Genomic DNA, 12,792 nt, shown 5'->3' on the forward strand with positions numbered 1-12,792 from the left:
GAAGTAAAAAATACGATCCCCGAGCCTCACATGAAACAGTTGTTAAGACAAATTGGTTGCTCGAGACATGTATTTACTTGCATGTCACCGCGGCATCAGCGTTAAGACAGTCTAATCAATCACGCAGGTCTGATGCCCGACTGGAGACAGCTCGGAACGATATAACGCTGCATCAATACGTGACTCCAGTTCTGGGGAAAGGAAACGGTAGACGGATTCTTACTGGGAAAGTTCTCTAAAACTAAGCTCGATCATATTGAATTGGTGTAGCAATTCTCATTTATTTTTCAGTCTCAGTAGCACACTTAATTACGTGACATGTTTCGATCACTGTGGATCATCTTCAGATCGAAGTAGTTACGTCAAAATCCTGTCTTGTCTGTTCATAACCTCAGATTTAAGCAGTTGCGCCAGCAACACATCTTCGTATTCACAACTTCATATCAGAGTACTGTGATATGAGATTCTGAACAGACAAAACGGATTGCTGACACAACTACTTCCATATGAAGGTTATCCAGAGTAATCTAAACATCTCATGTAATTAAAAATGTGCAACTGAGATTGAAAAAATAGACGAGAATTTTTTAAAAATATCAGTAAAGTTGCTGATTCTTTCAGGACGAATGTATCGGCCATAGCTCGAATTTTCTCCGTGTTTGCACACCATAATGTGTCCGTTACGCTGCAGCATCGACAGTGGGTTCTCCCTTTTATTTTAAAAACTTTCAGAATAAGAACTTAAGTGCAGAGGACAGCACAGCAATATCTAATCATATCTTTTTGTCGTCCGAAAACTGGTTTGACGCGGCTTTCCATGCTGGTCTATCCTGTGGAAGGCTCTCCATCTTTGTACAACTGCAATCTACATAAATTTGAACCTGCTTAGTGTAGTCACGCCTTGGTCACCCTCTACGACTTTTGCCAGCCCAATTCTCTCCGTTGCTAAATAAACAATTCCTTAATGCCTAAGAATGTGTCCCACCAACCAGTTTCTTCTTTTAGTCAATTCTATTCAGTACTTATGAGTTAGCCAATCTACCCAGCTAACCTTCGGTATCCTTCTGTTGCACAACATTTCAGAAATTTTTATTTTATTCTTATCAAAATCGCTTCTCGCCTACATTTCAATTCCTTACAAGACATATTCCAGAAAAAAAAAACTACAGAGAAGACGTCCTAACATTTAAATTTATATTCTATGTTAACAAATTTCTCTTTTTTGTAAACATTTGTCTTGCTATTGTCAATCTGAATTTTGTATTTCCTATAACTCTGCCATCGCCATTTATTTTGCTGTCCAAACAGAGAAACTCACCTATTTTTCGTGCCTCATTCCTAATCCACTTCCTTCAACACCGCCTGATTTAATTAGATCAACAGTATCAATGATGGTTACAATGTCTGTGTTTATACAGTGTTTGTACCTTCACATTAAAATGCCCTTCAGACACTGCTCTGACGTTTACAGTGTGGTAATTATTACGAAAGAGATTCGAGTTTTGCGAATCCGGATTAACGTCAACTGTTTGTGACAAACGAAAATTGGGCCGCACCGGAACTCGAAATCGGATTTCCAGCTTACCGCTAGCGGTCACCTTAACCACTTAGGCTGCTCCAGCACACTTCTAGGACTGACCCAAACTTCCATATGTCACGGAATCCACAACTCTTACGCTCGCACATTTCGTGATTCCCGCACAGCGAGAGAGAACTACTATTTTATTGTTATTTTAGCCCGTCAAAACATGGTTACATCAGTGATGGTTACAATGTCTCTGTTGACACAGCTGCTGTATCTTCACTTTTTAATGTCCTTCAGACATGCCCAGTAAGCATGGGTCTAAAATGCATACGTCAAGAGCTACGAGCATTTGTTCAGTAGAAGAGAGATGTTTCACAACACCGAAGATGAAAAAGTGTCCATAGCTCCTAAGGGGTTTTATAGTCGAAGTTTCAAAAAAATCGGTTATTTTATTGAATATTCCGATACCTTATATTATGGACAACATGTGGGCGAAACCGTTTCGCCCGTAAACTAGTGAATACCGTCAAAATACACGATCATCGGACCGGCAGTCCCGCGTACATCTGTACACGAAGACCTATCGAATGACAGTTTACTGGAAATATGTGTTGGCGCGAAAACTCAAAACTCTAACGAGTCTATAAATTTACTGATTTGGATGCCGAAAAACTACTCGGCCGATTGTGATGACACTTAGCTATTTTTGTAGAGAACTGAACTGGCTATGGTCGCAACCTCTAGAACTTAAACCATTTTCAAAATATCAATTTATTACGTACATTTGAATCCCCAAACAAAGCCGATTTTTCTTACCTTTTTTTTTCAAACAGCACGACATTTTTTCACTTTTCAGAGGTTTTGACCATAGCTACACTCATACATTTTAATGGTTCAAATGGTTCAAATGGCTCTGAGCACTATGGGACTTAACATCTGTGGTCATCAGTCCCCTAGAACTTAGAACTACTTAAACCTAACTAACCTAAGGACACCACACACATCCATGCCCGAGGCAGAATTCGAACCTGCGGCCGTAGCAGCCGCGCGGTTCCGGACTGCGCGCCTAGAACCGCTAGACCACCGCGGCCGGCTCATACATTTTAATTTTTTTTTTGGTCTGGTCTGTTTCAGACCACGCAGTTACGTGAATCAGGTCCACCCGCCTACCGGTACAAGGCGTTCATTACGATCTTCGGCGCCATTTTGCTTAATAACCCCTTAATATTTTTGGACAAAAAACTTTTTAATGCAGGTAAAATACAGATGAATAAAACGATAGAAGTATTGTATGACTTATCGTTTGATCCACCTAAAAAAAAAAAGTTGAAAACCCTCTTAACGTACGCCCTTTAGAGCCCATGTTTACGGGTCACTTTTTTTTCCTGTTATGGTTCGTACTACCACGTCTCAAAACACGGAAAGCAAAGACCTTGTAGTAGAAGAGATTTGTTTCACAGTATCGAAGATGAAGCAGCACACATAGCTCTTAAGTTATGCATGTTAGAGCTCATGTTTACTAGACTTTTTTGTTTGGAATGGTCGTTCTTGTTATATCCCTGGATATTGATTATTCCTCCTGGGACACCCTATATATGTGTACAGTAGCAAGTCCTTACGAGTTTGTCACAAACATGTTTTGCATCGCAACTGCACCACAGTTTTCTGTGAACAGTAGCGACGTTCTCCTGGCGCTGTGGCCTGGTTTCCATTGTATTACCTCGTATTGTAACTGTTCGACGATGGCAAGCTACTGTTGTTTACGTCTTTTGTCGATGCCACCATGGCTTCGTCATATTAGGCTTAGTTTGCGTTAGTCAGGTACATTTCATCATATTTTTAGCTAATATTTTCTATATATGTGAAATTAGTACATTTTCATTGCGTCATGATTTGTTGTTGTTGTTGTTGTGGTCTTCAGTCCTGAGATTGGTTTGATGCAGCTCTCCATGCTACTCTATCCTGTGCAAGCTGCTTCATCTCCCAGTACGTACTACAGCCTACATCCTTCTGAATCTGCGTAGTGTATTCATCTCTTGGTCTCCCTCTACGATTTTTACCCTCCACGCTGCCCTCCAATACTAAACGTGATCCCTTGATGCCTCAGAACATGTCCTACCAACCGATCGCTTCTTCTAGTCAAGTTGTGCCACAAACTCCTCCCCAATTCTATTCAATACCTCGTCATTACTTATGTGATCTACCCATCTAATGTTCAGCATCCTTCTGTAGCACCACATTTCGAAGCTTCTATCCTCTTTTTGTCCAAATTATTTATCGTCCATGTTCCACTTCCATACATGGCTACACTCCATACAAATACTTTCAGAAACGACTTCCTGACACTTAAATCTATACTCGATGTTAACAAATTTCTCTTCTTCAGAAACGCTTTCCTTGCCATTGCCAGTCTACATTTTATATCCTCTCTACTTCGACCATCATCAGTTACTTTGCTCCCCAAATATCAAAACTCCTTTACTACTTCTAGTGTCTCATTTCCTAATCTAATTCCGTCAGCTTCACTCGAGTTAACTCGACTACATTCTGTTATCCTCGTTTTGCTTTTGTTGATGTTCATCTTATATCCTCCTTTCAAGACTCTGTCCATTCCGTTCAACTGCTCTTCCAAGTCCTGATTTATTGTTTACAATATGAAGACTATCTAGCAACTGTACAGGGTGTCCGAAAAGACTTTCCCTGATTACATAAATTGATAACTCAGGCTAGAAGTAAGATGAAAATATGAAACTGGTGTCTACTTGTTTACAAACTATCAAAGTTTTTTTCACAAACGTTTATTATTTAAGGCATACAAAGTGCAAATCGCTCAGGCCTTGTTGCCCAATGACAGTACACGTCGATATGACTTTGCGGTCGAAATGCTATCGCGTATTGAGGACGATGATGGTTATCTCAGACGAATTGCCTTTTCCGACGAAGCGACCTTTCTTGTCAGTGGAGTAGTGAATCGCCATAATGTGCGCATTTGGGGTTCACAACCTCCTGGCGAGGTCACGGAGTGCACCAGAGGCAGTCCAAAGGTGAATGTTTTGTGCGCGCTATTGCACGATCGAATTATCGGGCCATTCTTCTTCGCTGAGGCTACCTTCACATCCGCAGTGTATCTGGACATGTTGCAACTGTATGCTGTTCCTCAGCTGCTTCAGTGTCACCCCCGATGTCTTGTTTCACCAAGACGGTGCACCGCCTCATTGGGGCGATGGATTGGTTGTGATGGGTCAACGGTTTGGCCTCCCCGCTCTCCTGACATAACCCCATTAGACTTCTTTTTATGGGGTCACGTCAAGGACGAGGTCTACCGAACACGTGTACCAGATCTTGAAATCCTGCGGCAACGGATAACGACAGTCGTTGAATCGATCCCTCCAGTGATGTTGGCTAATGTGTGGACGGAAATTGAATATCGCCTAGATGTGCTACGTGCTACCAAGGGTGCTCATGTGGAAGTTTACTGATGTGTGTAAAAAACTTTGATAGTTTGTAAACAATTAGACACCAGTTTCATATTTGTACCTTACTTCTAGCCTGAGTTATCAATTTAGGGAAAGACTTTGAAAATTCCTGGCAGATTAAAACTGTGTGCCGGGCCGAGACTCGAACTCGGGACCTTTGCCTTTCGCGGGAAGTGCTCTACCAACTGAGCTACCCAAACACGACTCACGCCCCCCCCCCCCCCCCCCCTCACAGCTTTACTTCTGCCAGTACCTCGTCTCCTACCTTCCAAACTTTACAGAGGCTCCCCTGCGAGCAGGGTGGTCCATTGATAGTAACCGGGCCAAATATGTCACGAAACATCTCACGAAATAAGCATCAAACGAAAAAACTGCAAAGAACTAAACTCGTCTAGCTTGAAGGGGGAAAACCAGATGGCGCTATGGTTGGCCCGCTACATGGCGCTGCCATAGGTCAAACGGATATCAACTGAGTTTTTTTTTAAATAGGAACCCCCCCCCCCCCCATTTTTATTACATATTCGTGTAGTACGTAATGAAATATGGATGTTTTAGTTGGACCACTTTTTTCGCTTTGTGATGGATGGCGCTGTAATACAAATTATAAGTACGTGGTATCACGTAACATTCCGCTAGTGCGGACGGTATTTGCATAGTGATACATTACCCGTGTTAAAATGGACCGTTTGCCAATTGCGGAAAAGGTCGATATCGTATTGATGTATGGCTATTGTGATCAAAATGCCCAACGGGCGTGTGCTATGTATGCTACTCGGTATCCTGGACGACATCATCCATGTGTCCGGACCGTTCGCCGGATAGTTACGTTATTTAAGGAAACAGGAAGTGTTCAGCTACATGTGGAACGTCACCCACGCCTGCAACAAATGATGATTCCCTAGTAGGTGTTTTAGCTGCTGTCGCGGCTAATCCGCACACCAGCAGCAGACAAATTGCGAGAGAATCGGGAATCTCAAAAACGTCGAGTTTGGGTCTGGCCCTGCGCCGTGTTCGGATAGCCAAATTCTGGATCACTGGGTCCCGAGTTCGATTCCCCGTCGTGTTGGGGATTTTCTCTGCCCGGGGACTGGGTGTTTGTGTTGCCCTCATCATTAAAAAAAAAAAAAGGTAAAGCAACCGCTCCCGATAAGCGGGAAATCCGAGTTCGAGTCTCGGTCCGGCACACAGTTTTAATCTGCCAGGAAGTTTCATATCAGCGCACACTCCGCTGCAGAGTGAAATTCTCATTCAGGGAAAGACTTTTCGGACACCCTGTATTTTGCTTCCGTGTTCCTGACAGATCTGAAGACGGTCATTGCGGACCGAAAGACGACATATTTTGTGTGATCACCGCCTGGAAATAAAAAATCAGAAACTTTTTGTTGTGGTTACGAGTACTGCCGGCGCGAGTCGATTTGCAGCTCGAAACGGGATGTCTTTTCTCCGTTTGTGATATTCGAATGCGCCAGATCCGGTGTCGGATTGTAGCTCGCTGCGCAGCGCGTAGCAGCACTCACATTTTCGCCGCTGATGACAGTGCGCTGACAGGCGGTCGCGTTGTGCGTGCAGCGGTTCTCGTAGACGCACCAGCTGCAAGCCCACTGGCAGCGCACGCAGTCGGCGCACGTAGAGTGGCGCGAGCAGTCGAAGTAGGCGAAGTTGCGGCTGACGAAGTCCTTGTTGGTTTCGGAGGAGCGCACGGAGAGCGGCACGAGCACGTGATCGCGCCCCTCCGGGATGGTGGGCCGGCCGGCCACGGCGGGCGTGCGGCACCATAGCCCAGACGCCGTCACCGTCGCGTCGATCGGTTCCGACGAGCCGAACACGCAGCGGTACTGCGCGCCCGCCGGCAGCTCGGGCAGCGTGCGGATTGTCAGCTCCACCTGCAGACACGCACAGATCAGCTGCAGGCGCTCAACAAAAAATATGCAAACACTGCAAGAAATGCAGATGCTAGTCGAGGTTGCACTGTTGTATCTGAACCACGAGAGACGCCTCTGCGATGTCCTCAATACGTCCTGGTGATAACAGACCTCTGTGTAGCTGTGAATGCATTACATCAAATCTAACAAGGGAACCTCCCCAACGCACCCCCCTCAGATTTAGTTATAAGTTGGCACAGTGGATAGGCCTTGAAAAACTGTACACAGATCAATCGAGAAAACAGGAAGGAGTTGTGTGGAACTATGAAAAAAATAAGCAAAATATACAAACTGAGTAGTCCATGCGCAACATAGGCAACATCAAGGAGAATGTGAGCTCAGGAGCGCCGTGGTCCCGTGGTTAGCGTGAGTAGCTGCGGGGTAAGAGGTCCTTGGTTCAAGTCTTCCCTCGACTGAAAATTTGACTTTCTTTATTTTCGCAAAGTTATGATCTGTCCGTTCGTTCATTGACGTCTCTGTTCACTGTACTAAGTTTAGTGTCTGTGTTTTGCGACCGCACCGCAAAACAGTGCGATTAGTAGACGAAAGGACGTGCCTCTCCAGTGGGAACCGAAAACATTTGATCGCAAGGTCATAGGTCAACCGATTCCTGGAAAACACGTCTGATATATTCTATACAACACTGGTGACGGAATGTGCGTCACATGACAGGAATATGTTGTCGGCCCACCTAACATGTACACTTAGCGAATGAGTAAAAAGCTTCTTCTACCTTGCCCGATTTAGGTTTTCTTGTGGATGTGATAATCACTCCCAAAAAAGTGATGAAAACATAAGAGTTTGTCAAATAATCTGAAAATAAAAAAAGTTAAACTTTTCACTCGAGGGAAGATTTGAACCTAGGACCTCTCTTTCCGTAGCTGCTCTCGCTAACCATGGGACCACGGCGCTCCTTGACTCCCATTGTTCTTGATATTGCCTATTTTCGCATGGACTACTCAGTTTGTATATTTTACTATTTTTTTTTCATAGTTCCTCACAACTTCCTCCAGTTTTCTCGATTTATCTGTGTTCAGTTTTTCAAGGCCTATCTACTGGGCCAACTTATAACTAAATCTGAGGGGGGGGGGGGGGGCGATGGGGAGGTTCCCTTGTAAGTGAATTCCATCGTGGGAAAAATGTTGCTGCTAGTATGGTCGATGAATCCGTAATCAAGGTAGCTGAACTGTTTGGCGATTAGCCACCGCATAGAAGAATAAAAAAATGTTCATATGTGTGTGAAATCTTATGGGAGTTAACTGCTAAGGCCATCAGTCCCTAAGCTTGCACACCGCTTAACCTAAATTATCCTAAGGACAAACACACACACCCGAGGGAGGACTCGAACCTCCGCCGGGACCATCCGCACAGTCCATTACTGCAGCGCCTTAGACCGCTCGGCTAACATGGAAGATTTGCACAGCATATAAGGAAAGCGGAAAAACATCACCCGTTTACAAGGAGAGGCCACGACGTCGGGGTCACGGATTTACTTCAAACTTTGTACATATTTAGTAGGCCACTAAAAGAACAAAATGGTTCAAATGGCTCTAAGCACTGTGGGACTTAACATCTGAGGTCATCAGTCCCCCAGACTTAGAACTACTTAAACCTAACTAACCTAAGGACACCACATACATCCATGCCCGAGGCAGGATTCGAACCTGCGACCGTAGCAGCAGCGCGGTTCCGGACTGAAGCGCCTAGAACCGCTCGGCCACAGCGGTAAGGTGCACTACTCCAGCAATTCAGAGAAAATCGCAAGAGAAGTTTTCCGCGTTTATTGTTTAACTGATGTATCGGTACGAAGGTGACGGACGTAAAAAGTCATTGTGGTCAAGTGATTAGCGTTCGCGCGTCACGAGAAGGTCATGGATGAGGCGAAGGGCCGGCGGGTTGGCCGAGCGGTTCTAGGCGCTACAGTCTGGAACCGCGCGACCGCCACGGTCGCTGGTTCGAATTCTGCCTCGGGCATGGATGTGTGTGATGTCCTTAGGTTAGTTAGGTTTAAGTAGCTCTAAGTTCTAGGGGACTGATGACCTCAGACGATAGGCCCCATAGTGCTCAGAGCCTTTTGAACTATTTTTTGAGGCGAGGGTTCCAATATCGCTAACATATATCTGAGGCGACGGTGCGACTCTCGTTCAGGCTTAATCATTACTCTATTTTTCATCACTGGTCATATTATTTAATTTGTACGACATTTGAGAGTTAATACAATTAAAAAAACCACGTGTATTTTCACTAAGTTATAGTGGATTTCATATGTTATTATACTATTTACTATTCTTAATTAAATTTTCAAGGACGAGGGACGACTTTGGAAAGCGCAAGTCAAACTTGTATGTGTAATGATGCGAATGATGTTATTAATAATCAGTAATACTGTGAGTCACAATATGCCAGACTACAACAGTAATATACAATTACTCGTCGGATGTGGTCTCGACATCACACATTGCAGGATGGTATTTGCCATACAGACATGGAAAACATAAACTGAAACGGCATGTGCTACATCGAGCGAACGCAGGTTTCCCGCATTTACAGGCAATGTTCAAAGTTTCTAAGGGAAAACACACATCGTTGAAATTTTGAAAATTTTTTCTTTCTTCAGATAGTTTGAATGCAAACCACGAGTAACGCAACATTTTGGCAAACATAGATGCTGACAATCGGTGACGTATGATGGAATGAATTTTAACAGCATCTTCACAAGAAGCAATTTCTCGTTCTTTGTCTATCAGAAATGAACCGTTCTGATGGGGCTGATAAAGTTTTTTACTTGTCGACAGAAATAAACGTCGCATTGTTGGCAAATCGGAGTTCATTTTTGGGGGTATGACTTTAACTGTGCAAGTTGAAAAACCTGCGTCATCGGTAAGATGGCATCGTATAAATCAGAATGCGTTTCATCTTTTCCTTGTCGATAGTTATAAATATGTTTGTTGTGGTATTTAAATTTAATTTAAAATACACCACTGGCCATTAAAATTGCTACACTAAGAATATGAAGTACTACAGAAGTGAAATTTAACCGACAGGAAGAAGATGCTGTGATATGCAAATGATTAGCTTTTTAAAGCATTCACACAAAATCGGCGCCGGTGGCGATATCTACAACGTGCTGACATGAGGAAAGTTTCCAACCGATTTCTCGTACACAAACAGCAGTTGGCCGCCGTTGCCTGGTGAAACGTTGTTGTGATGCCTCGTGTAACGAGGAGAAATGTGTACCATCACGTTTCCGACTTTGATAAAGGTCGGATTTTAGCCTATCGCGATTGCGGTTTATCGTATCGCGACATTGCTGCTCGCGTTGGTCGAGATCCAATGACTGTTAGCAGAATATCGAATCGGTGGGTTCAGGAGGGTAATACGGAACGCCGTGCTGGATCCCAACGGCTTCGTATCACTAGGAGTCGAGATGACAGGCATCTTATCCGCATGGCTGTAACGGATCGTGGAGCCACGTCTCGATCCCTGAGTCAACAGATGGGGACGTTGCCAAGACAGCAACCATCTGCACGTACAGTTCGACGACGTTTGCAGCAGCATGGACCATCAGCTCGGAGACCATGGCTGCGGTTACCCTTGAAGCTGCGTCACAAACAGGAGAGCCTGCGGTGGTGTCCTCAACGACGAACCTGGGTGCACGAATGGCAAAACGTCACTTTTTCGGATGAATCTAGGTTCTGTTTACAGCATCATGACGGTCGCATCCGTGTTTGGCGACATCGCGGTGAACGCACATTGGAAGCGTATATTCGTCATCGCCATACTGGCGTATCACCCGGCGTGATTGTATGGGGCGCCATTGGTTATACGTCTCGGTCACCTCTTGTTCACACTGACGGCACTTTGAACAGTGGACGCTACATTTCAGATGTGTTACGACCCGTAGCTCTACCCTTCATTCGATCCCTGGGAAACCCTACATTTCAGCAGGATAATGCACGACCGCGTGTTGGAGGTCTTGTACGGGCCTTTCTGGAGACAGAAAATTTTCGACTGCTGCCCTGGCCAGCACATTCTCCAGATCTCTCACCAACTGAAAACGTCTGGTCAATGGTGGCCGAGCAACTGGCTCGTCACAATACGCCAGTCACTACTCTTGATGAACTGTGGTATTGTGTTGAAGCTGCATGGGCAGCTGTACCTGTACACGCCATCCAAGCTCTGTTTGACTGAATGCCCAGGCGTATCAAGGACGTTATTACTGCCAGAGGTGGTTGTTCTGGGTACTGATTTCTCAGGATCCATGCACCCAAATTGCGTGATAATGTAATCACATGTCAGTTCTAGTATAATATATTTGTCCAATGAATACCCGTTTATCATCTGCATTTCTTCTTGGTGTAGCAAATTTAATGGCCAGTAGTGTAGTAAGGGGTCAATTATCATGATATTCACTAAAACTTCATGCAAATACAAGTGTTTTTTGTTATTACCTCTCAAATGTCATATAAATTAAAAAATATGACCCGTGATGGAAAATAGGTTAATAATTAAATCTGAGCGGGAGTCGCACCGTCGCCTCACACACGTTCGTTTTACAAACGTCGAACGCTAACCATTAGACCACCGTGAGGTCTAACGTTCGTCACCTACGCACAGATACGTAAGCCACATACCAGATGCGTAAAAATTCTCTGGCGAATTTCCCGGAACTACCAGTGTAATGCTCCTTACTTCTCGCACATTATGTTGTTTTAATGGCCTACTAAAAGTGTACAAACTTTGAAGTAAATCTGTGATCCCAACGTCGCGGCGCCCCCTTGTAAGGCACAACGTGCACGAAAGAGCATGTCGAGTGAACTGAAGAGGACTGTGACGAAAACTAAGAGGACGGCAGCCGCAAAAGTCACAGCAGAACTGACTGCCGCACTCGTGAACTCTGTCGGCACTAAAACAATATAAAGGGAGCTCCAGAAGTAGGGAATTTCACGGCGAGCTGGAACCCTGCTGCCACTCATCAGGGGTGAAAATTCCGTAAGCGGGAAACTTTGGGCTGAAGTTATGAAACTTGAACTATGGATCAATGGAAGAAAGTCATTTTGTTGGTTGAGTCTTACTTCACACTGTTTTCAACTTGTGGCCGGGTTTAGTTCCCAAGAGCGAAACATGGTGGGCGTTCGGTGATGATTTGGGCCATATCGTGATACTCAATGGGCTCCATGGTTATTGTGCAAGGAATATGTGGCCATTTTAGCGGATCAGATGCATCCATTAGTGCAATGTTTGTTCCCCAATGCTGCCGCTGTGTTCCTGTTCACACAGCTAGCACCGCCCAGGTTTTGTGAGCACGAGGATGAATTTTAGCATCTCCCCTGGTCATCACAATCTCCAGATCTCAATAGCACTGAGTCTGTGTGGTCTACTTTGGAGAGAAGGGCGCGTGATCGCTATGCACCTCCATCATCGTTACTTGAAGTTGCTACTGTTTTGTAGAAGGAATGCTATAATATTCCCTTAAAACCACACAAGACTTGTATTTGTCCATTCTGTGACGATTGGAAGCTGTTTTGAATGCCAACGGGTTTCGTACACCGTCTTGGGCACGGTAGTGTGTTGGGTATTTGCTGTTTCCATACTTTTGTCAACCCTCTGTAACTGTCTACTTTACTGATCGTGAAAACAACAGTACACATAGTTCCAACTTACAGGGTAGGGGTTGTGTACAGGCTGTTAAAAACAAGGGTGATATACTCCTACAGGAGGTAGTATCGGTCAAAGCCTGAAGAAAAGTTCCTACAATGATATGTCCAGAAACCAGTACCTGTTGAGATAAGGTCCGTTGAAGATCCTCACTTCACAGCCTGCATTTTATTTACAGACGGGGCAGGATTCACAAGAGACGGCATTATAA

At 44.6% G+C, this 12,792-nt stretch overlaps 1 protein-coding gene across 1 annotated transcript in view; it reads right to left on the reverse strand.

The window, feature by feature from the left end:
• Positions 1-12,792, reverse strand: part of LOC124556296 (plexin-B) — a 973,640-nt gene that overhangs the window by 109,752 nt on the left and 851,096 nt on the right. Inside the window, exon 6 of the mRNA XM_047130271.1 lies at positions 6,519-6,884. Coding sequence (XP_046986227.1) covers positions 6,519-6,884 — 366 coding nt within the window. The remainder of the gene's footprint in view (positions 1-6,518; positions 6,885-12,792) is intronic.

This window comes from Schistocerca americana, chromosome X (genome assembly GCF_021461395.2).
Source record: "Schistocerca americana isolate TAMUIC-IGC-003095 chromosome X, iqSchAmer2.1, whole genome shotgun sequence".
In the NCBI taxonomy this organism is placed as follows: Eukaryota; Metazoa; Arthropoda; class Insecta; order Orthoptera; family Acrididae; genus Schistocerca; species Schistocerca americana.